The 25,672-nt window shown below is 41.9% G+C and overlaps 1 protein-coding gene across 7 annotated transcripts in view; it reads right to left on the reverse strand.

The window, feature by feature from the left end:
- The window catches only part of LOC122574141 (calmodulin-binding transcription activator 2-like), a 41,470-nt gene that overhangs the window by 14,287 nt on the left and 1,511 nt on the right, over window positions 1–25,672 (reverse strand). For 5 of the 7 annotated variants that reach the window (XM_043741362.1, XM_043741358.1, XM_043741356.1 and 2 more), the window contains exons 2-4: window positions 16,078–16,502; window positions 15,500–15,782; window positions 4,959–5,050 (exon numbers count right to left, since the gene is read on the reverse strand). In XM_043741362.1, coding sequence (XP_043597297.1) covers window positions 4,959–5,050; window positions 15,500–15,782; window positions 16,078–16,311 — 609 coding nt within the window. In that variant the 5' untranslated portion in view covers window positions 16,312–16,502. Of the gene's footprint in view, window positions 1–4,958; window positions 5,051–6,155; window positions 7,922–15,499; window positions 15,783–16,077; window positions 16,503–25,506; window positions 25,635–25,672 lie in introns of those variants that run through there. The other 2 variants (XM_043741357.1, XM_043741363.1) reach the window with 2 other exon arrangements.

Raw genomic sequence — 25,672 nt, forward strand, 5'->3', positions numbered from 1 at the left:
TTGCAACGTGCCAGACGTGAAATGGGTCAGGCAACGTGGAGAATAGTTTAACTTGAAAGACGGCGTCTGACAGTGCATATCGTTATGTTGCGTGCAAGGTCGGCTTCCATGCAACGCCAGTCAGACTCACAAAATTTTTACCGTGATACTACATCTAATTGCGTAGTTAATATTCAAGTTCGTGTAAATCAAGCTTTTCTTTCGTTCTTAATTCTTTTAATTTATTTTTTTTTAAGGACACTTCTGGTAGGTTACATACATATACACATACACACACACGTGCTAACTATGTGTCGCAACGAATCCGAGTAACAAATTAATCTAAGAAGGTCGGTCGAAATACGTACTCTTTGAACAAAGACCGTATAGATCTCTCAAGATACGATGAAAGAGCCCATAGATTCCTGTATTCGGTTTAGCGGATACGTAAACGAGACGCCTTCTGTCCCGCGTGTTACCGGAAAGGATGTATTCTCCTTGATTTACGAATGCAAAAGGACCGATAAATCGACCCTCCTTCCGACACCCTAAACAAAGGTGTTACGTGGTTCCAATGCTTTTCACTTACAAATACGTGCCAGAGACATTTCGGCGGTAATTGATAATCAATAGATAGAGAAAAGACAAACAGTGAAAATGACTGAAGATAAACGAAAAGTTTGTGTTTCGTAGACCGTGTGACGTACGAGTAGTTTGTGACAGTTATCGACAGACAGTAGATTCACGCTGTTCGTCGATAACAATTTTTGTCACGAGTATATAAATGTTTCAGAACAGTTTTGTATTTACAAGACAGTCTATGATAAAATAAGCGTCACTTGAGAATGGCTTGCAAGTTTGAAGTCTCTGTCAGTAGTATAAGTCAGTATTTGTTCAGACGCAGACGGGAAGAAGCGACAAGAGCACGCGACGTAAGAACGTCAACGTCAAGCCGAAAACTCTCGTCAACAATATCGAAACATACTTGAGAGTTTCCTAACAGGGTGGAGACGCTTTAATGACTGGTGACGTCGGCCCAATGAAGCTCGCTTATTTTCCATGCAGCTCGAGTCTCTGAGTGCCCGATCTCCTCTTTGATAAATTATGAAAGTGAAATTTTTACAAAATGTGCGTAAAACGATGATAAAATGCTATTGTTACTAAATCTAGAAGCTTCAGAGCGGACATACAATTTCAATAGACGTAAATACTGCATTCTGCGAAATTACATTCTCTCGAAACCGCGAAATCGTTTCATTCGGAATTCAGTTCCCACGGTGGTCTAAACCGAAATACAGTGGCGGACCGAAAGAAATTTATAAAATAAAGATAGAGAAATATTGGAATTTTAAAAAAGTCGATTTATGTCAGATAACTGCGATGAATAAATATAATATATATAACAAAATGGACGACCGTTACCAGTATCATGGAAAATGTTTAATACGATAGTTACTAAAAAAAAAAAAAAAATTCACAGTGTATCAATTTTAGAACTTTGTTTTGTCCGCCATATACATCTAAGAAATTACAACTGACGAGGCCCACACGCACTGATTGCTCCGAAAAATTAGTCAATTTCCTGGATCCTTTGTAGCGCTTCAAATAAAAGGCAATGAGTATTTTCTTTCGAAATCAGATGAACGATGATCAAAAGCTGGTAACTAATTTTTCTTGATTTCGCGTGAAAGCTTGAAAATCAGCAAGTTCGAAACGAACGCAGTTGGAAATAAGCAAATATTAACTTCACAATAATAATAGTCGTATTTGCCGAAATCAATTTCGGTGTTACGTCCAAATACGATTTACTGAAAAACGGTCGAAGCGGAAATTGCATTACTGGCAGTGCAAACTAACGTTTAATTGCGCCGACTGTCATTGTGTAGCCAGGTAAACTGTAGCTATTCAATGCATTTATACTCTACTGCAATCGGAAATCAATAAGCAAACAGAAACATTGTTTTCGGATCGATTTCCGCTTACAGATAGTCCGTGCGGTTCCGTATGCTCATCAATTAAACGAAATGTTATCGCAGAAAACTAACGAAGGCACCGGCACCAACGTAAACCGAAAAATCCAACTGTAATCGGGAATGTTACAAAAACGGATTTCATTGAAAAAGAAGAAAGTCACAGTTAAAAAGCGCAGCTCTATCGTATATACAGTTTTGCGAAAGTATAACACCTGCTATGTTATTGGACTGCAGATGTTTATGCAAATTCATGTTGCTACAAATACAGATAAGACAGATAAACAAGCCTTGAATGGAAAAACGCTTTATTTCCTAAATTTAATAATATGTACTTCTACTATATTTGCTTCTGATATTTTGTATATATGTTTTTGCTTATTTATTCTTCTGATAAATGCACAAATATCCGCAGTTCAATCGTGACAATCACAGTGTGTCATCACGGTAATCTAATCTAAATAATGTAATAAAATCTCAGAATGTTAGTGTACAACGCATAAGATATTTCCATAAGTACTCAAACACTTTTGCAAGCCATTAGATATAAGATAACGCGAATCTCGAATAAACGAAAGAGCAGTCAATTTTTTATCATACTCTCAGTAATATCGCGTACGATAATATAAATCACGTAAGTGGAACAATCAGTGACGTTCTAATTCACGGATAAACGTAAGAGATCCACGTATTATTTCGTGTTCCAGATTTCAAATACTTATTTCTCTTTGTGGTCGGTTACCAGTTAATAAATCAACGTCATTAAATCTCATTACCGATGGCAGAAGTGCAAAACAAACGATGTTACTTCTCTGCTATATAGGTATGTGTTAAAAATTATTACTATAATTCTGCTTGCCGGAATATATTCACCGCGTTCTATGCTCCGTTACAAATGGGATTTCATCAGGCAACGATAGGAAGAGTGGAATGAGCACGACAGAAATCTTGGGAAGTTATCAGACATCGATTTGGATGCGAAGGGAAAACGAGAATACGTAAAGCCTGGCGACGTTGTTGGGAGGGAAAAAATCGATGAAGCAACCTGAGGCTACATACGTCTCTCTATTTTCTGGGCAATAAATTCCAGTCCTGTATAATCGGGGCTATTAAAAAAGTTAATAGGGAAAGTTTCGCCGGAAGAATTCTAGCAGCGAGAACGAAATTGATTCGCTTCGGTACAGAACAGAACGTAGAGCTCGACTTTTATGCTCGTTTGAAATTTAGACTTGATTGCGACCTGTCTCCAATAACAACTTAGAATTTGGCAACGGGTCAATAAAAATTCAACCCCGGCAACGGTCTGAACAATGGGCTCTTTGCTACGTCAATCGAATAAACTGAATTTCCATTTCCAACTAGTTGACCCGTTGGTTAGTTAATCTTTGCCCGGAGTTGCCGTGCAATCAAAAGTAGACTGCAAGTTTACCGCGCTCCATTTATCTCGTTCCAGTATATATTATTCGTGAAATTCTCAATGCTCAGCCATGAAAAATGAAAGAGGATGCAAAGTCCGTCCGATGATGATGAGCACTCTGACGTACTCACGTATGCTGTCAGAGCAGTAGAGAGAAATGGCGTTGAAGTAGGGACGAAAGCAACACGGGAACCAGGGTAAATGGGTGAGGAGGAACCAAGGCGAGAAAACAAGATCACGGCGGGTGTCGCCCGGTAAGGGATTTCGACTGCGTGCAAGATGGTATAAACTTTCTCGTGTTACAAAAAGTTGCTACGTTAACTTCCTAAGAACTTCATCCTATGAATAGTTTCGCGAGCATGAATCGCTAATGTACCTGGCTTTCATCCATTCCGCGGTTCTCCCGAGGTAAGTGAAAAAAGAAAAGAGAAAGACGGAAAAAAGATCGAGAGGGAAATGAATTGACGTAATATTAATAGCGATACTTTGTTCCCGCTTCGAATTTCCAAGAGACCCTATAACGCCACGACTCGTTCATATTTATGATACTAATAATTTCACGTCAAAGTTACGTCAACGTGAAAATTCAAACGATAGCTAATATAAAAAGATGATGCAGCGCTCGAGTTGACCTCATTAGCGATGCATATTACACCGCAATAGATAAGCGAAAGAAGAGGCAACTTGCACGCTTCAACGACCAGACCCCTCGATCGTTTCAAAACAAGCCGAAATTCCTCTCGACGAACAAATCAAACTTTATGATCGATACTTTTACTTTCCATAATCCTAGGCCACGAGATGAATCTCAACCGCAATGTCAAGAAGCAAACATGATCGGAAGATTCGACGTTAGTTTATCGAATCGTCGCTACCTTTGCTTTCGCTATTGCCCATTCGGAGGGTGATTCTTGAAAGAAAAGAGGAGTAAGAGGGGAAACATCGAGAACGAAAGATCGGATGAGAAATAGACGAAGAGAGAAAAAACGAATGAAAGGAGAGTTATCGTCGATGAAGGATAGCAATGGGGCAAACACGGGCTCGCAATTCGGTTCGACTCGACGGAACTGAAAACTCAACTCGGCTCGGCTGAGCTCTCTAGCTGGCTCCAGCTATTGATCGGAGGCCGACCGGGGTCAGAGTAGCAGTGGACTACATCGGTACACCTACGAGTGCACGGTGCTCCACGTGTTGGTATGTGCACTCCTGCACACTGATGTGAGCTTGCACACGGACGGACAGCATCTATCCTCTCTAACCACCGACGCTACGTACGAGCCACCAACGGCGTTGCGACGTCGCTATTTACTTTCCAGTTGTGCCTACTGAAATGCCGTGTAAATGTATATCCAGTTGACGCTGCTAGGAAACTGTACGCTCTTTTGTTAGAATTCGACCGAGACATTATCTTTTTTTTTAACCCGCTCCTCTTTTTCGCTCGCCTACCTCGTTGCAATTTTCTCTGCTAGTATATAGCTTGCCGTATAGTTTAGTCTTTTCTTTTTCTCTGTTCTTAATGGGCGCCCGAAAAAGTTCAAACATCGAGTGGTTTTATAGAATTTCAAGCTAAAAATAATCGTTTACCAACTCACCTCGTTGGTGTTCCATCGGTGCCTCTGAGTTGGAAAATGTTCAGCTCGTGGCAAGGTCTCCAAATTCTCCGGAAGTTTTATCGGATCTCCATCTAAACAGAACGATAACGAACACAATGAAAAAGCGTTCTCGATAATTCGAGATTTTTAGGTGAGGGGGAAATGGTTATGAAAATTCAAAGAGATTCAATAATCTAATGGTCTCGATAATGTACGTAAGTTTTCGACTAATTTTATCATTCGAGTGTTCACTAATCTGATTATTCGCGGTATCACGCGAGTTATCGTAATTCGTGCTCGCATATTTATTTCGACGAAAGCTTAGACGTTTGCATAACATATTATTAGTCATGTTTATATGCAACGGATCGAAGCTGTTATCGATCGTAAGCTAACCCGTGTGTGAGAGCAAGAGAACAACAATTTTAAAAGTAATGCACTTTTCACGTGCATAGTATTACCTTCCCGGGAATTTAAAACGCATAATTTATTCGAAAAGAAAACAAAATGCGGTGCACCAAGGAGAGTTTTCCCTCTTTTCTAATTTTCTGAATAACGCAATACGTTTTCATTAGATGCTATCAATCTAGAACTATGCTGATAAAAATTACAAGTGAAATATAACGATATCATCACAGTCCCTGGAAAACGAACGAAACAGTTTCTAACTCACGGAGAACTCGGTGTATCCTCGCTAAACGCAAACTGCCCGACGTTACGAGTTGTTCTAATAAATTACGCGTATTGACGTTTCAAGACATTAAGGAAACGGCTGTTCGTTGGATGAAATATTTCGGTCTACCGCCACAGGTTTGCCTACGATGTTATTGATACCACCGGCAGTGCAGCTGTACTTCCTCGGGTGTTTGGTAATTTATTGCCGATACCTTCTGCGTATTTTGCATTTTTCTAACATCCAGCGTAACGATATGGAAATTGAAAAAAAAACAACAATATTTCAAAACGAGTGCGGAAGCCAGAAGAAAAAGAAGAAGAAGAAGAAAAATGAAATCATCACCATAGAAGTGTCTAGGATTGCGTCGTTCAATTATCGCGAAGATAATGAAATATTTAAAATAAAAATGCAATCGCAGCATCAAGCTCTTAGCTTAGCTACGTCGAGTTGTAACGTATATATACGACGATCGGAATATATCCTTCTAATCCTCGTAGTATGAAAGAAACGTAAGGACTCACTTGGTGCGAGAGGCGTCGGGTAGGTCGCGTGATAGACGACACGCTGTGGATTCGAATGATTGTAGCCCGCCATTTCCGTGGCGCTCGTCAGAGCGACCGCTTCTTGGATCTTACCGATCGTGGCCGATCGTCATCGTCCTTGAACGTACGCGTAGCGCGATCGTTTTTGTGCTCTCGCAGGCATCCCCAGGCTCCTCGTGAATTTGGACGAGTGTGCGGCTGATATGGCGACTCGACAATGGTCGGTGTTCGCGATTCTAGATCGTGACAAGCTACGGCGGCACTCTTTTTGTCAGGAGAGCTTGCTGCCGGGTTCTAGGATGGAAACACGACTCGCTTGACGCTGTCCTCTACGTGAGGCTCGTGCACGTGGGTGGTGATTCCCCTTAGAACGGCAGGACATATCCCCCAAAGAATCGTGTACGCGAGCCAGGTTGTCCGTTTCAAATAATCCCTATCCTCGGTTCAAAAGTCAATTTAATTTCAGCCCGTTGCTCGAAAAGAAATCAAGAGTCACAGAGAGACAATATTATTCACAACGAACGTCGCAGATTTTACTCGACGCGACGTACTCGGATTGATGGACGACACACGTGGAGGCGAACGCGTGGAAATGACACGGCGATAAAGATTTGAATCTTCGCCTTCTTCTCCTTGCTAATATAACTCTTAATTTTGTCTCTCCTTCTCTGTTTGTTTTAAATACTTCTTCGTACTAGTATAAAAACCTGGAGCCCCATTGTATTCTATACTCGCGAATAACCCGGAACAATTCTTTCACAAACCTTCTTTCCTTTCTCTCCTTTTTCGTCCACCCTATCTCCTAGTTAGTTAGTTCTCTGTACCTCTTCGACCTTGCTTCCTTCTTCCTGCTAGAGTCCTCGCCTCTCAAATCAAACACACACTCGTCTCGTTCTCGTTCTTTCTCCAACTCTCCTTCCTCTTTCTTTTTTCTGTTGTGCGTTCCAGGAGCTCTTATTCTTCTTATATCCTAAGTTACAACACTGAACCTGTCCCTATCGGAGGGACAAAATAATGTAAGGGTCACACAGTACAGAGAGAACTTAAAAAGAGATTCGCCCGCAGCTGACGCGTTTTACGATCGCCTTTACCGCGTTCAATCCTTTGCTTCCTCCGTCGTTTCTCTTCCTTGCTTCCCTTTCTTCCTTCCTTCCTTCCTTCCTTCCTTTACCTTCCGCCCTTCTTTCCTCTCTATCACTCTTTCTATCTTTCTCGCACGCGCGCCTTTCTCCTGCCGATACCACCAGTGGTAGAGCTTCAGAAAATAGGCCTTCCTTCTATCACCCTTTCTTTACTCCCTCGCTTATCCTCGCGTGTCCTCTCTCCTATTTCTTCTCCTTTTATCCTTTCTCTCTTTTTTTTGCGTTATAGGCTTCGTAACAATTCGCTTAGGGGCTGGAAATAGTTACTTTGTCGCTTGCGTTCCGCGTTCGCTTTGTTTGTTCTTTTGTTTTTACAGAGGTCTAAGAAATTCCTTTTTTAGAGTAGGTAAAGAGACTTTTAGGAGACGTGTGTAGTTCGTGTTATTTAGTGTTATTTACAAATATGTATGTTTTTGTTTTGTTAATAAAATAGGTTCAAATTAGTCTTTGGCCCCGCGTGTCTGCTCCCGAGCGGCGGGAGCCGCAGAGTGAGCCAACCCGCGACTCTCGACCTCCGTCCATCGCCCCTCTTCTCGTCCTTCCACGACTGTCCCCTACCCCTTTCCTATTCCGCCATTTCATAGCATTCATTCCCCACCACCGCGACCAGTCCGACTATCCAGCCCCAGCCACAGCCCCTGTTCACCGAATCCCTTTTCCTTCTATCTACCTCGACCCCTCTTCAACCGCCTCTCTTCAGCTGCACCTTCAATATCCAACCTCCCCACTTTACTCACATTGCCACTACCCCACTTACTTCACCCCACTATGTCACCCCCACCGCCGAACAACCGCCCTCTTCTACGTGTTCCTGGTCGGCAAGGTGTGGGTGCACACCGAGCCAATTCCACGGAGAACTCGCCGATGCTACCCTCTGGAAAACTCCGGCGGAGTTGTAAATTAAGGATTACCGAGAATGCAAATTAATGCCTAAGCGTACATTTCTCTACCTACTCCTACTGTTCTCGACGCAGGATCATCCTGCACGCTGGAAACACCGAGTGTTGCTCCATGTCGAGCCATGATAATCGATTGTTATCCAACCTCCTGCGGCATTTACAACGCCATGCAGGATAATTCCTATATGAGCGTTTAACGACTCCCTTTTCGTTCGTGCTTTTCCAGATGGTGGAAGCTTTTTCCCTCGTCGGATTTACACGGCTTTGGCTTTTGCCCCGGGAACGCTCGAGAACCGCTCGCGGTGCAAGCTATCCCGGGATAGGGTGAAAAAGGAAAGAATGGACGGATACTCGCGGCTGCGAGAAGCAACTTTCCTATTTTCCTGCGTGTCTTTTTGTTTCTCTCGTTTCCTTCCTTTTTTCTTTTTAATTAGCCGAGCCAGTTTAACTGGGACAAGCGAGGAAACGTTTCGCCCGAATTCGACGATAAATCGGCTTTACGCCGTGGAAATCAAGAAGCGAGAGGAAAGAAGGAAAGGGAGGGATAAAAAAAAATGAGAAAGAAAAAGGAAAGAGAATAGTGCACGCTGTTTCCAGCGTGGTCTGCGAGAAATAGGCTAGGACAGAAGGGGCAGGACTTTAAAAATGCAAAATTGCAGTGATTCAGCATTTATCGAACACCTGACATTCTACCCACTGCCAATGGGGAAGTTTCCTCGAGCTGCCATCAATATTTGCGCTCGACGTAGGAACTTCCAAGCGAAGGCAAAAAGAGAGAAAAAAGTACGGCTCCCAATCGAACGTGTTACCAGTTAACAAATCGAGAACAGTTGAAAATGAAAAAAGAGAAATGTAAAAGAACGAACCCTCGGGAGAGGGAAAAAAAAAGAAGGGAGGAGAAAAATGTTGAGCAGATTTGCCCGTTCGGGCACATACAGACGCAGCTCCCTAATCTCTCCTCGTCCCCCTTTACCAACCCCCTAAACCATATTCCACTCACAACCTACGACTCGTCGTAGGTTATAGCCGACTGCCTTCGCGCCTACACACGTATTTTCCACACGTACAATGACAGCCGTACCTTTGCAGAGACTTGCAAGCTAGGCTATATAGAGCTATAAGCAGGGCATGACACAGCATACATCGGATTCTCGCAGAAAGTTCGCGTCGAATTTTAATGGAAGTGCTGCCATCTCCTAGTGACCCCTGCAAGTGGGCTTCCTATAGATATCGGCGAGAAAAAAGACAAAAAAAAACGAAAGAAGGGGGCGAAAAGAGAGCAGACGAGAGACGGGGAAGGCTTGAAATCACTCGGGCGTCGGGTCCCAGTCCCTCTATCGCGAATCTGATTAATGGATGGATTCATGGGCACGAATTTATATGGATTTAAGCGGCACTTTCACGCACACAACGGCCGCCAAAACTGTGTACGTGTGAATTTACGTTTATAACCCGTTAGATCTGAATTAGGCTGTTGGAAACGTGTATGGTCTGTTTACACAGATACACGTGTGGAGCATGTGCAGTGGAGCACCGGACGGCTGGCACTCGCAACTCGCTCGAGTCGTACATTTTCTCTCATAAGCTCGTAATTTATCCAGAAACTGGTAATTGAGCGGATCTCGTAACGAGGGACATAACGAAATGAAACAAACCTGCGATATCTGTGGACAGCTTCATCCTCGACCAACCCCGTTGCTCGCGGTGTCGGCTTATAAACAGACGCGTTTATTATTTTACGATAAATCCACGGGCTTACGTTTTTCGTCCTCGATAACGATGTCACTCTGTTAACAGGATGAAAACGTTCTCCCTTTCGTCACATTCTTCTTTCTTCTTTCTTTCCACCTACTACCGAATGTTTCGTCACGCGATGAAACAATCCGGCGTGGATCTACACGTGCTCGAACTTTCGACCTATGTGTCTACGTGTCTGTATCACGTAGCGAGGAATAATGGGAAAGCAGGAGATCAAAGGGAATAGAAACGGTGGTGGCTTATTTTTAGAAAAGCACGAGGCCAAAAGTGGAACGCATAAGGTGCATGATTGTCGAGCTTGCGACCAACGTATGGCCAGGGATGATCGCTATTGTCTCCTACAGCTGGACCGCCAACTAATTTTTGGTATCGCGCCGAGTTTACTCGTATGCTCCATAATTTCTGACTAGCCATCGAAATGGAACGTTACACATAACTGTATTCGTTTACGACAGATTTATCGTTTTGGCTATAGAAGAACGTGGAATAACCGCCGCTTTGAGAATTGCATTCACATTCCGATAGAAAAGGTGCTCTTCACGGAGAGAGAGCACACGGACAACAGTTATAAATCATCGAGTTTCCTAATAGCTTTCAGTAAAATAAATAAAAATAATTAAATCTGTTAGAAATCCACGGCATAGAGGTAACATTGCGAGGATCAATATATCGCACGAATTTTAAATTGCACGTCATTTAGGTCAGCACGCAAAGCTGAAAGGGCTAATAACCCAAAGGTCTCCTCGTGTGTTAAATGCGATATAAATAGAGCTGTCGCCCGCTCATCCCCCCGTCGCTGTGTGTAACGACCTTAAAGAATGAAAAAGTAATTTGAATTAAAAAGCATAATGCACCCCTATTATGAGTTTTTTCGCCAACGTTAAATTACCCAAATTCGATTAAAACGATTTCAGGTAATATACAACCGAGGGCACGTTTCATTTCACAATCGATGCAACCGATCGGCCACAAAAATCTCGATGCAAGTTGCACGAAGGCAAAAACGTTCCTGAAAGCAATCAAAGAAAAGGACGAAAGAAGAAGATCGTAGAAAAGGAAAAGTTTGGATTTCCCGAAAGGAAGCAACCAGGAATACAAACTGAAACGAAAGAATAAGTTGAAAGATCAAGGTAACAATCGCGGAAAAAGGGAAGTGAGTCGGGGTAAAATAAAAAAAAAATAGCAACGGGAGAAATTAGAAAAGAGGGTAGGAAAGAAAGAGAAAGGGGGCTCGGTCTCGTAGATTTCACAAGCGCAAACGGGGCAGGCGCGAGACGATCAATTACGTAACCCGATAAAAGTAGGTCACGTGTCAAAGTGCGGAGCCATCCCCAAGGTGTCCAACTTTTTGGTATAAGCTCGTAAATTACCAGTCAGCTAGCTGCTGCTACCCCCACGGCTTTAAATAGAACGTTGGCAGAGGCTCCTGTCCAACTATCTCTCCCTTTCCCCTCTCTTTCACCGACTGTGTCCCTCTCCCTCGGTCATCCTTCAATTCCATGCTTTCTCTTTTTCACTTCGCCTTACAGGCTCCCCTTCGTCCCTCGTGGCCTTTATCCCTCTTGTTCCTTTATCACGTAGATCGCCTCTCCGTTTCGTCGAACACGAGGCAAAGTTAGCCGGACACGTAAGTCGCCGGTCGTTAGTCGGCGACGACGATAGCTCGTCGAGCCACCAAGAGAAGGAAACAAGAGAAACGAGAGAAAGGTTGGGAGAATGAGAGTCTTTGAGAATGAGAGAGAGAGAAGGAGAGAGTAAGATAGAACAGAGAAAGGGAGGGAGGGAGAAAGACAGAGGAGAAAGGAGAGGGAAAAAGAAAATTCCTGTGTACCTATTCCAGTGCGGGCCAAACAGAGATGGACAGAGAATAGAAGGAGAACGTCTCTTTATGTGTGCAAGTATTCCCGTGCAGACCAGGCGAAGTGAAAGAGGGAGAGAGAGCGAAAAAGATAGAGAGAGAGAGAGAGAGAGGGAGAGCGTGACGGCAGGAAAGCTAAGACAATCAATAAGATCGCCGGGTCCGAAGGAGCTCGTGCTCGGATTCGTCGAGTTGCTTCGGTACTTCTTGCCAGGGACCACGAGACTCGCGTTTAACAACTAAGTCGTAGCCTATAGTCGTTAAACGCAACGTCCCGAATTAGGATCCCCTCGAGAAAATGAACGAGGGAGGAACGAAGACGGACAGCATGAGAAACAGCAAGGCAAAAAGGAAAACACGTAGGAAGACTAAAGGTACCGAGAGGATAGAGAATTGGAAAGGTCACCAGCGGGATTTCGTGGAAGAAAAGACGAATGGAAAAGGTAGACGAGAGACAGGCAGATGGAAAAGAAGGATTGGTACCTACACCTCGAGGGGTCGATACCTACTCCAGTCAGCAGGAATCGGATAGGTCAGGATAGACGGGGATAGGCTAGAAGAGACGTTGATATAAGGCATATATGTGTGTACAGGAGAGCCAACCAGCAACGCCTTGTTCGGGGGATGCATTCCGGCGTTTGCACGAGGATAGTAATTTCTAGATACGAACCACTAAATTTCGACGATCAGACGTCGTCTACCAACAGAGAAATTACGATCCGAGATCCTCGCGATTGCCTGGCTAGTTCGACCTTCGAACACAGGAACGAAATCCCGGGGAAAATCGATAAAGGGGGAAGAAATAGTGGAAAGACCTTTTGCTCGAGGGAACAAAAATCGTAAGGTTGCCCTACCCCTACGTAAATGAAGCAAAAGTATGGAGAGGTGACAGAATCGCCGCTCTGGCGGATAATACCGGAACTACGAATTATCCCCAGCGGAGTTTACCCGCGAGAGTGCAGTTCTTTCGGGGGGGTTGTTTCAATGGAGGGTGGCAAACTCAAGTTCTACAATGTTCACACTGGACTGTGACACCAGTCGATAAGGAAGACAGCCGATTTAGCAATGGTTTCCGGGAAGGAGATAGAATTCCTCGTAACAGAAATTGCATATAGTTGTTGCTTCGGGAAGACGATTAAAATCATAGTATAGAGCTGGCTGATTGGACTTAATGCGATCGCCTAAAGGTCTTATTTAAAATTCAAGCTTATATACCGCTTATTATACAACAGAATGCGTTCGATAAGTTAGCGTAAGGCAAACAGTGGACACGTATGGAAGTCTGAATCTACTTTGCAGACGTAACTCGTCGATAGCCACTTTCGCTCGATAAAAATTTTCAAGGAAACTTACGCCTAAGCCACTTAGAAGAAAGTTTATGCCAGAGTCTAAAACTATAATGAAACCGCGATTACATGGAAACTCGCGTCGATATCGACTTTCATGGAACTGTTTCTATTTATTTCTCATTTATCTGGTTCTCCTTTCGCGTCGAAGGCGAAAGAACGCTTTGTTTTATATATTGGATATTTTACAAAAAGATCGCGACAACGGTATATATGCGCGACGTTGAAACGTTTCAAAAAAGCATCGGATCGTGAAATTCCAGCGAGTCGAGAAGAGGGTGGTTTCAAGATCGAAACGGTCGTCCTACTTTCAGTAAAAGCATTATACAGACCTACATACATGCGTGGATTCGAAGCAAAACATTTTTTCAACCACCCTATCCACCGCGCCGGCACCGTCTAACTAGAAAATGAAAATAGCTTCTCGTATATTTCATCGAGCCATCTAAACCTCTCTGATATTTTTCACACCAGAAATATTTAAATTATTTCCCCTTACAGGCTCGTAGCATGTTACTCGCGTTTTCCAACAATTTATATCCTGTTTATAGTTATCGTCTGTTACTAATCAGCCTGCTGACTCATGCACAAATACGCATCATGGAAAATGTTTCGAGACGAATTGAACACGAGTACGTGTATTTCTGTCACGCTACGTGTACATACTGTATTTCAACGACTGTGTGTAACTGGGACTGCATATGCATACCGCGTGCATATATTCAATTCTGGAAACGTGGAACAAGCAAGTCACTTCAGGGAGCGATAAAAAGGGGGCAGCTTTTGACGACGAAAGAATGGGACACGTGACGTCGAAGTTCAGGATGAAAAAAAGAGAAGAGAAGAGAAGAGGAAGAAGGAGAGAGAAGAAAAATTATACGACCGTGATAGCGCGGCTCTCGTAAGCCGGATAAAAAAAAAGTTTCAAAGAGGTCTCTGAAATGGATCTTTTTTTCTCTCAAAAGTTTAACCAGATTCCTGCTCCGAGTAACTCAACCTTGGCGTAATAAAAACAGCAAGATCTTTGGTCTAAACTCCGCTTGAAATACGACCGAATCGCGAAATGAAAAAAAAAAAAATAACATAACTTGCAATGTAATTAAATATCGTTTTATATCCGCGAGCGCGCGAGATATTTTCAGACCTGACAAGTAGTTAAATATATGCATACAATTCGTTAGAGAACGATACACAAACACTTAACACGCTCCACCCCCCATTGTGATGTTAAAAATTCATTAAGACGAGGTTCGAGTAATTGTTTCTCCTCTGTCGTAGAAGTTAATATAAACTATGTATAATTCATGCGGGCTTAAATAGTTTTGATTCCGGGCGAAATTTGATCGATGAGCTTCGTTTAAAATTTAAATGCCGGTCTTAAAGGGGAAGAATTAAAGAGCGCGCTCGTCCTATGAAACTGGATGGTGTTCTGCACAAAATGCAGAATATTTTTCACCGTAACGTGTTCTCTTCGTTTATTGAAACGGGACGAGTAACCAAAGAAACGCTGAAATAATAAAGCGGTTCGTGGAAAAAATAGAGGCTCGCACGCATCAAACGACGCATTCTTGGTACACAATGCTATTTTATAACGTTAACGTAATACATCTAACATTGTACTCCGTGTTCTGAAATGCATCAAACTTTCGCTTTGTTTTATCTCTTTAATTAATCTACCAATACATAAAGCGAGGCACATCGTCACGAGATCTCCAATTTGCTAGAAAACTTTTATTAGAGTGCTTTATCGTGTTGCGAAAAGCTGTGCCACGCTGGTAACATTCTTTTAGGCCATAGCGTTTCCTAATATCGGCAAAGAGAGCGGAAAAGAGTCGCGAACAGTCGTTCAAAGGATAATAAAACAAAAAATTATCGTTTCGCGAATACGTGCCTCCATTTATAGAACTTGTTCCCTAGCACAAAGAAACGGTTCGTTGAATGGAAACACTGTGCGTTCTATTTTCTCTCGAATCAACGCACTTTCGCCCGACTATTGCACGTCGATCGACTATAACCAAAATCGCGATTACCTCGTAGCCTTTTCCATCAATCGACGAATAAAACGATTGATGGCACGAGCACCGTTCCAATAGCAAGCAGGAACATAAAGCCATAACTTCATAAACGTTTATCATCGAGTGGAAACTGACGATCGTAACAGCATAGAATAATAGCGACGAAATCGTTTCCTCTTTCAGTGCATAAACAGCAAAGTAAATTATTACCTTCTAAGAAGTATGGCCGATAGGGGAATAAATAATTCACGGGAGGATCGGCTGGTCTGTCAAAGGTAGAAGGAAGTAATGGCGGAAGTACTTACCGGAGATGGGATCCGCGCCATCGAGTTTCCTGTCTAAGGAGACGTTCTCGTGAGCGGCTTCCTTGCTCGTCCTTGGACGACATCCAGAGTTCGATTCACCGGTACCGATCCCGTCTTGGCTCTTGTGATCGTTCCTAAGATGATCGTTTCTCTCGTTCGCTTTGGAACCTCCGCTACCAACCACGACCTTTGTCGATGCTTTGCTACCGATTGCCCCGGAATTTCCGTTCAGGTTCCCGTTAATGTTGATGTTGTTACCGTTCGCGGATGAATGATTGTCAGCCTGGTGAAAAATGTTCGATGTCTTCTGTGGAAGCTTGTTGTTACATCGCAAGAACTTTTCTAGTCATCACAATAAAACATTTACAAACCAACATATACTCGATGCAAAAAAAAAAAAAAAGTAAAGAAAGAAGGAACAAAATCCAACTAATTCTAATACAGCTACTTGAGAAGAGATCGGCTTAGTCGCTTCGAGATTTCCGGTACAAGTTCCTATATACCTAGGTGAGGAACGTTACCCGACAGGAAAATCCAAGTTGACTCGGTCCAACCATAAAACGAATTAATCGACTCACCGTGGTGGTCATGCAGGTCGAGGAGGATGAGCGCACGACGACGATACGATTCTGATTGTGATCATTGGAGGCAATCGTGGACACAGCAGCGTGATTGGCGAGCCCATGGGTCTCGTGAGCGTTATTGGATCCAGCATTGGAATTGGTGTTACTAGTAGCAACGTTACTACCGAGGGAAGTTTGTCTGATCACCAGAACACTGCCAGCCGGCTCCAATACCACTACTTGCCTCATCCTCACCGTCCTCTTTTAAGTCTTTCTTGCTGTTACTGACGAAGAAGGAGAACGTGCACAGGTTGCACGAAAGCTTCCTCGAAAGCGATCCTCCTTCTTCGGCTGATCCAAGTATCCGACGGGAAATGCGTTCTCCAGCCTCCACCCCTAGGTTCTTAAAGCTCCAGCGCGATTGCTACCACCTGCTCCTCCTGTACACACGTACACCAAGATACTCGATATTAAAGCTGTCGTCTTAAAGGATGATCCTACCTTCCATCCTATTCCATGTCACGGCCTTCTCACTCCCTTATGAACGTGTCATTCGAGCGTGCACCACCGTGGCTTCTTTCGCAAGGCAAATCGATGAGATTATTTCGCTAGCCGCCTCTATCTACCTTTGACGATCGCTTTTCACGCGCCGTTTTACTAAAGTATGAGTAGTAACGCTTAACGCGAGTACCAACGCTCGATTTTAAATCCCTTGCCTTCGACCAGTTGTAAACAGACGACGTTACGAACTCCGTGATTTCCATATGGATTTCCGTATCTACTCTATCTTTTCAGATGAACATTTCAAAATGCTTCTACGTATTGGAAATAGATTATGCTAATGTCAAAACTCTTACGTCGACGATTATTTTGTATTCCATCTATCAAAATGTACCAACGGTGGAGAATAGTAAAAATGCTGAGAGTAGGAAATATATTAATGGCCAGTTATCACGGCGGATTTCGTGGACTCGTGATAGATTGCTCGCAAAAATAAGAAATGAATATACACGAGCTCGAAGATTTGAAACCGTTCCAAATAACATCGCGATATTAAGTTCTTGGATCGGAAGCACGCGAGGGTGTTGCGTGTATCCAAAATCACGTCTGGAGAAGCTATATCTTTCGAAATTCGTCTTTCTTTATGCGAAGAATTTCATTTCTTTCGTTTATCGGATCGTGACCGATTCATTTACTGCTATTCCGTTCTACATTCTTGAATAATCATACGACCAGGTAAAGATCTATACGGATCCGTGTAAGTACCGACAATTCTATTTTTTTACGATTTCATAGCTAGCTGGCTTTGCAAAGTTGATTCTAGTTGGCAGCCATTATCGTACGTACGATTCTTGGCAGCCATTATCATAGATTTAGCCAGTAAAATTGAGTCAAAGTCTTCCGAAAAACGAATTCCATCATAGAGATGAGAGACTTGAAATTATTTGAATAGGGGTAGAAACGTTGCCAGTTTTTTGATGAAATCCGAAACACAACATCCTCCAACTGATTGCCTTTCTTCCATAGCTATTCCTGTATTCTGACTAGAATTAAATATCGAATTCCAATTTTTAACAGACCTCTGAAATTCAAATTTAAATTTTTAACAGCCCTTTCGGTTGATATATTCGATTCACATGCGAATTTTCAAATCTGCGACAATTTTTCCCAATTTTTCAAGTATACAAGCGTCCAAAGGCTTTCGCTCGAGCTCATCGAACTTTGAATTTTTCACAAATTTTCCCATATGATCGTATATTTTTTTAACATCACAAATACAACCATGTAAATAAGAATGACAGCTATGTTAATGTCCTGCGATTAAAAGCACGCGACTTCGCCTGTTTAGCATTGCACGACTGTGACAACATGTTCGAGTGTCCTACATTTGTAGATTCACCGATCGATAGTGAGCTTTGTGTGTTTCGTATTCTAACCCGAACATCCCTTAATAACAGCGATTAGCTCGAACATACTTCCGATTGTTCCGACGAGGAATAGTCGATAAGAAGTTTCGAAATCTCTGTGCACTTCCTGTCGATGGAACATCGGTCCCCTTAAACGAGAATCCAGGGAAAAAGACGATAATTCACAAAGGAGCCCCATCTACTCGGAATTTCGTCATCCTCCACGCCCTTTCAGCTCGTCCTCATCCCCTGCTACACTTTGACTTTGCCACTCGCCTCGACGACAGTTACTCTCCCTTTGACGAAAACAAACTTAATTTCCGGCCTGTAGTAACATTCGCGAAAATCGATTTCCACGTTCGAATCGTAGCTAAACGCTTCTACAATTCCACGATACTTTGTACGTTACTTAGATCCGTGGAATTAAGGTGGAATCGAATGAGAATTAACTATAGACGGTAATCACCGGTTCGCGAGCTAAACTATGTACGAAACAATGCGAGATCCGATCGTACTCTCGGCGAAATTTCCCTTCTCACTCGAAAGTCCATAACGACTAAGTACTCGAGAGAAGAGACTTGTCTACTCGGAATTTCATCATTCTCCACGCCCTTCCGACCTCTTATCCTCCCTCCAAGCTTGCTCACTCTCTATCTTTACTACGCTTCAGAGTTTGGGATTCACCTTGAAGACAGTTACCCTCTCGCCTTCCGCTTTGAGAGCAGAGACCTAATTCTCCAACGCATTTCAACCCTCATAAAATACGATATCACCGGAGAACGTTACTACTACGTATAACGTACGTTCAAGTTATTGCTCCTTGATTAGATGGCACGAGATTTTCTATTCACGATGTATATTAGTAAAATATCGCTCTCGTAACTTGTACGATGAAAGGAATTGTCAGTGAATATGGAAAGTTATGACGGAAAGCAGAGTAACGACACAAACTCGCTTATCCTCCTGTTTGTTTGGTCGCAAATTAACCAATTTAATGGCTGATCAAGCGCCAATAATCCTCTAACAGAAGACGTTCCAATCTTCTGCGACAGGCACGTGGCTCACAAAGGAATACAATGTACATGGAATTTCGTCATGACTTCTCGATCGTTCAACCATTCTCCACGCCCTTCCGGCCTGTTGTTACGCCCTTCTCCTCTAGATCTCTTTGCCCTCTTAACATCTCACTCACTCGCTTTAACTCTGCGATTCACCTTGAAGCCAACCAACCTTCCTTTGAGACGCAATGACCCAGTTTCCTTCTCCCCATGAATCGAGAAATTCAAGGCATGAATTTTGAAAAAAGGCGGCTGCGATACCTCGTAACCGGTTTACGAGCACTTCTCCGGATATCGCTACAACTTTTGAATAACATATGAAATCGGCAACGATACCTGTTTCCTAGCTGATCAACAACGAATTGAGAATTCTGTACATTGCGTTGTACAATGGTAGGACTCTTCGATTTCAAGTTGAATGCTTGGACGCGAAACTGTGCGAAAACCGACGGAGGCCTTGAATCGATGAAACAATGTTCGTGTGAGAATCTCTTTTTCTTTTTTCTTTTTTTCTCATGACGTAGGTGTCTTAAATGGACATGGTTTCGAGGCAGTCATCGGGAAGCTTTAATTAGCCGGGTTATGCAACGCTATTTACGAGTCCAGCTAAACAAGATATACTTTCGCACGCAAATGTGGCGTTACAAACACCTGAAACACTTTTGTAGTATGCGCGGAATGCCGATCAATTGCACGTGTCGCGTGTCAGTTAATATAACAGCTGACGAGTTTGTGTATCGAGAGCACGGCTAACAAACTGAACAGGATAATTTTCGTGAAATTGCCGAGTGCGTTACGAGCGCGACGTCGTTACACAGGTGGCACCGTAAGGTATAAAAAGCCGTGATCGAGTTAGAGCTTCATGGAATCTCGTACGTACGTACGTGGAAATCGGCGACGCTTATTTTTCTACGTGGAAAACCAATCAGCTTGCACGCGGTACGCGAAATTACCAACAAAGTGCGTTTCTTTGCTTTCGGGGTGCGTCGTTCGGTTTTATATTCCTTCTGTTATTTATTTACACCACCTTCGAGAGTAACCGACCTAGTTCTCCATCCACATGAACACACAACCTACAGAACGCAACTGAATTTTGGAAAAGGACTCTGTGGCCCGTCTGTTTCTACAAAGAATTCTATTCTCGGTTCTATTCTCGGCCTTGAATATATATATATATATATATATATATATATGGTATATTTTTCTGCGAATCTACCTAAAGTACAAGGAAGTTACAGGCTGTACATTATAAAAATTGTATCAATGAAACGATCGCTATAGATAAATTGAATTTAAATAAAAGAGAAAAAAAATCGAGAACTTCGAAATTTCCTTTGTACACGATATTCGAGCGAATCGGTTTTTCTTTACCACGGTAATCAGAAATTTTCTCTACGTAACGCAATTAAAAATATGCATCGTTAAATTAGTGCTCTGGGTACACGTTGATTCAGCTCGTTAAAGGCAACGCAATTTACGTATATTAGTTCCGTGCAAGCAAGGTAACGTTAGTGGTGCAAAAACGCTCGCTGTTTTTGCGGTGTTTTCCTAAACAAGCAGCATCTCTAGACAAAGTTCATGCAAAAGAGCGAAGCATTTTAGTCGGTGCAAGTTTGTTTGCTTCAAGTTTGCCACGATGCTCTGCCACACATTTCAGTTTGTCCAACATTAATATCCTGTACAAATGCATACAACATCGCGACCATCTCCGGCGCTCTTCAGTCCAAAGATTTATTACCATTACCAGATAAAGGCTACAACTTCCTAAATTTGTTACTCCGTAATTACAGGCTGATTTGCCAAACAACTACTTTCTCATCGTAAGTTTTCACGCATCACTCGATCTCGCCTACACAGTACGTCGTCTCAATAATCGTCATACGATAGGCAAACGGGTGATTCTACGTGAACAGAAAATAAATTGAAAATATAGAACGACGTTCTCTCATACGTCACTGTTTCTCCGATAAAGATAAATTTAGAAACTTATTTAGTATATGGGAATTTGGCTAATTACCGACCATATACGAGCAAATAACTAGTAGAAGGTTATCCTACGTGTAAAAATAAAGAAAACTGTGAGATAATATTTTTCTATTTAAAATTTCGTTAAAAATAAAAAGAGTAGTGTTTAAATACATTTTAATTAAGAATTTTCCTGGCACACGTGTACCTGTAATTTTCAAGCTTCATTTTCTCAGAAGACACGCTCTGAACAAATTTCATTCTACATTTTCAACTCGTTCTCACAGTAGAATAACTTCCTGCCGATTACTCGCTTCTGCTCACTTCGGAATTGCTCTAGTTCCAATATAGTTGACAAATTTTCAAACTCGATTTTCTCGAAAACGAAACGTCACGCCAAATAGTTCGTCGTACATTTTCCACTTGTCCCTTCACGTACGATCGACCTCTCGCTGATTGCTAAGACACATTGTATAAAACTGCACGCAGCACCAACACGAATCACAATTTAGATTTTAAACTTGACAAGAACAAGAGGAAATAGAAGGCAAGGGATCCAAAAGTACGATAACAGACATATGCACGTGCCCTTCGAGAAGAATTCGTAGAAACAGAATTACCTTTTTCAAAGTTGACGATAACTTTGGCGAGTAATATTTTCAAGAGCAAGGTGAATCGTTCACCGGCTCGACCTCGTCTGGCTGAGAGATAGGAAGGCGGCGAGACAGCCAGTTGAGAAAGTGAAGGAAGTGGTGCCGAATCATGTACAGATTGTCAACAAGTACACACGTCGAAAATCGTGCCGACAACGTAAATGGTAGTTGGGAAAATTGATCGAGTTATTTGGACATTACTCGTAGCGAACAAGTGTATCGTGAACGGCAGTAAATAAAAATCCGCAGAAAGTCTCCAAGTGCAACCTTTGGGAAGAAAATGTCAAGATTACGAGCAACGACAAATATGTTTACGTCGAAAATAGAAATTTTCAAAGATTCATCGAATATGACCTGGAAATAAATCTCTTCGATGCTTCGTAGTTTTTATCCAAAAAGATTGAGATTGCTATCCTGTACATATCATCGTCCACAGGTATTTAGGACACGTGATGCAATTCGGTCAAAAGGTTGACATTTTTCGTATATTTTCCAAATTATGAGACGATAATAAAAGTAGGTTTCTCCGTTGTTAATTCTAAATTGCAATCAAATATTCCGTTAGATGGAAACTGAAACAGGAAATATACGTGTATCGTTCAAGTTCCGTATTTATCCGTAACAAGTGGCTAAGACTTCATAAAATCTACACGTTCTACAAACACACGTTATAATCGCTCTAACATCCCGTGTCTCTTAAAACAAATGTCGCGGCAAGATCAATTGTCAATTGTCATCCACCTTCGTTGCTAATTGAGTTTACATGTGCAACCATACAACGATAGTAACGTTAATTGGCCATTCATAACGTTGTAATGGTACATTAACGATGATCGTATTAAGAGTGAAAATCGTGCGGAAAGCCAGCGATTATGGGGGGAACGAGAAAACGCGAATGACCTCGCACGTTTCTATTTAACACAACGCAAAAATAGATCGACCTTTTCCAACAACATCATTTCCCACAATTTACTATTAACGTATTTAATCACGTTACATCGTTCGCGATGACCTTTTTGTGCAAATCATTGCCCCGTGCACCGAGAAAATACCCCGAACGCTATTTATATTCGATATATGCCAAACGTTTTCATGTCATTTCGATAAAATAAACGTTATTGCGAATCGAAACAAACAGAAAGCGCGTGCTGAAAGGCATCTACTTCGATGGGACGAAGCAGATGCGTTTCTATATACGCCATTCACAATGTTCCAATGTGTCTTTCTCGCCACGAAAGGCGTCAGGATACAGTATACCATATATGTTGCACAATGACGTAGGAAATGATAACGGATATGCGCGTTTCCGTATCGAGCGATACAAAAGTTGCATGAACGTTTCTTAACGAAAAGAAAATATTGAAGAGATCATTATTTTTTATATTCTGCGACGACTGTATAGCGATTAGAATATACATAACATTAATTCATCCTCTGATTATTCTGCTTCAACGGCACGTGATTAGCAACGCATCTATCCTTGTCATTGATCCAACATACGCGCACGGTAGAGTCGTGGATTTTAGCGATAATATCAAACAACCTGGCTATCCGGATATAAAGAGGTATACAATCGAAAAAGAGTATGTTATCGAAAACCTATCGTTCCCTGACCGATATATATGACTACGTTGGTGGCCAAGAGATAAAGATAATTTAGGATAAAATTGTTTCGGCATGTGGTTAAATGGAATGTTAATCTTTACTGGTCTTTGAACTATTCCGTACTCTTTACACGTCACATAGCTACCTTGCTTATCAAGCCAATTATTCCTGATATATCTCTGAAGCAATTAAACTAGCACACTTAAAGTCAGAGAACACATAGTGAATTTTTAGACTAGAACGTAAATAAAATGGTATTTCATTATCACCGTATGAAAGACCTTGGGCATAAAACCAGTTGACAAACATTCGTGATATACAAACAGAAAATGACGTCACAGAGCCGATTTATCTCTCGTAAATTAAGAAAATAACGCCACGTAACGTGCAAAACGCTAACTCTAAGAACGATCAAATCTGATATTCCTTTAGGCGCTACGCCGACCTAATTTCATTAAACAAAAGATATTGATACCTGGGGGAACACTAAAAATATAATACGCTTTGTCTGGAACTGCAAAAAAGAAAGGAAACTCGAGCACAAAACCAAGGCGAACTACGATAGCTCGTTATAGCAACTATCGACCAATTATCGATCATCAAATAATGGGATATGGCGTTGAAGATTACAGAAATCTATTGGTTCAAATATACTGCTCAGAGGCGAAAGTGTATTTCCCACGCCATAGCTAGATTGGATTTATCGATTTAATCAGGTCTAATCCCGCTGATGATTGAAGTGAGCCTGAGCGTGAAACTTTGTGTCTTTAACATACTACACAACAGGTATCCCCCGTATGTGAATGCACCGACAGTTCTATTATTATCGTTGCACGTGCCGCTCTATCGGCAGATAACCGCTATATACGTTCGATAGTCGCTTCACATATAATGGACTATCACATTTATTTACTTTTTAATGCTATGCATGTGTAGCCAACACTCGTCGTAATTTATATGAGAGGAGTACGCGTTCAGGTGTTATGTAGTCACGCTGTATAATCTTGGTATTGTGTACAATTTCTAAGCGTCCCACACAGTGCCCGACGTGATACCGGTTATGTGTTAGACTCAACAAGTCCAAAGAAGTCTGTGTCTACTTTTACTTGCATTACCCGTGCCAACGAAACCTATATATATCTTATATATATGCTATATATATCCTATGTATATATATATATATAATTGTGTGCATATATATATATACAATTGTTATTATCTAAAGTATAGAGAAAAAAGGAATATAAATAGTATAATTAACCAATATAAATACCGAATGACTCAGTCAAGTAAACAGTTAGTTATTTACAATAATTTGGAGACTGATTCAACATCGAATACAAATACTCAAATAACTCACGAAACAGGTGTACACCTAACGTACTATATATTCTCCAGCTATATATACAAAGGAAAACAACAATACTCGAACGATTCATCGTGGAAAATCGTAACGAAATCGTAACGTTAGGTATGATAGATAAATGTGAATACCGATAGTTTTCGCTTCCCCTTTAGAATATTTAGCCGTTCCTTTATCGCGCGATGTGTGCATCAAGCACAAGGTTTCCTTAAACAGAAGATTACAACTTGGCTTCTAAGTATACTTTGAATCGACCAGGTTTTCACCTCTAAGGCACCACTGTCTGTTTTGTCTTTTAATAGCCTCCGCTCAAATTTAAAATTTCAACCGTCCCACTGGCCGAATATCGATTATCGTTTCTGATGTAGCGCGATAAGATGAATGATATGGTGATGACGAAAAAAACAGCGGAGTAGTAAGAGACGTTGTTGGTTTAATAATTAACGGTCGGACGCAGAATAAAGCTGTAAAGGTGACTCGTATCCGTTACGATAAAATTGTAGCTGGTAGAACCACAAGTGGCAGGAAACACATATAACAACGTTCTTGATAACAGCTGATTACGATGAGCTCGCCCAGATACAATGGTCCTCGTTTAATGAAACCACGTTGTACGCTAACATTTCGATATATGACGGATTATTGTACGCTTCCTTACATTTCCCGCCAAGAATGATAATTCCATAACGTCCGATTTTTTATTTCATCAAACTGTTATCACAGAAACAAACACTACCGTACTACCGAATAATCTAACCGATACTTTGAAAACGTTTCGTATAGCCATGAATACACACACCAATCACATTTATTCCTTTGAAATAACCCGGGAGCCGACAATTTGAGAAACAACACGTGCCGGTATATAACGAAAATTATAAAATTCTCAATACCTTCGTTTATGCCAGAGCTGCAGGTTTACGGTATGTACTAAAAATAGCGGTACCCATAAAACTGCTCGGTGAGAATCGCCACGAGACCTCGAAGACGTGGCGTATACAATACACGACCACGGTGTAACCTAAACATTGGTAAACTGATCAGGATTCGAAGAATTTT

The sequence above is a fragment of the Bombus pyrosoma genome, linkage group LG13 (assembly GCF_014825855.1).
Source record: "Bombus pyrosoma isolate SC7728 linkage group LG13, ASM1482585v1, whole genome shotgun sequence".
In the NCBI taxonomy this organism is placed as follows: Eukaryota; Metazoa; Arthropoda; class Insecta; order Hymenoptera; family Apidae; genus Bombus; species Bombus pyrosoma.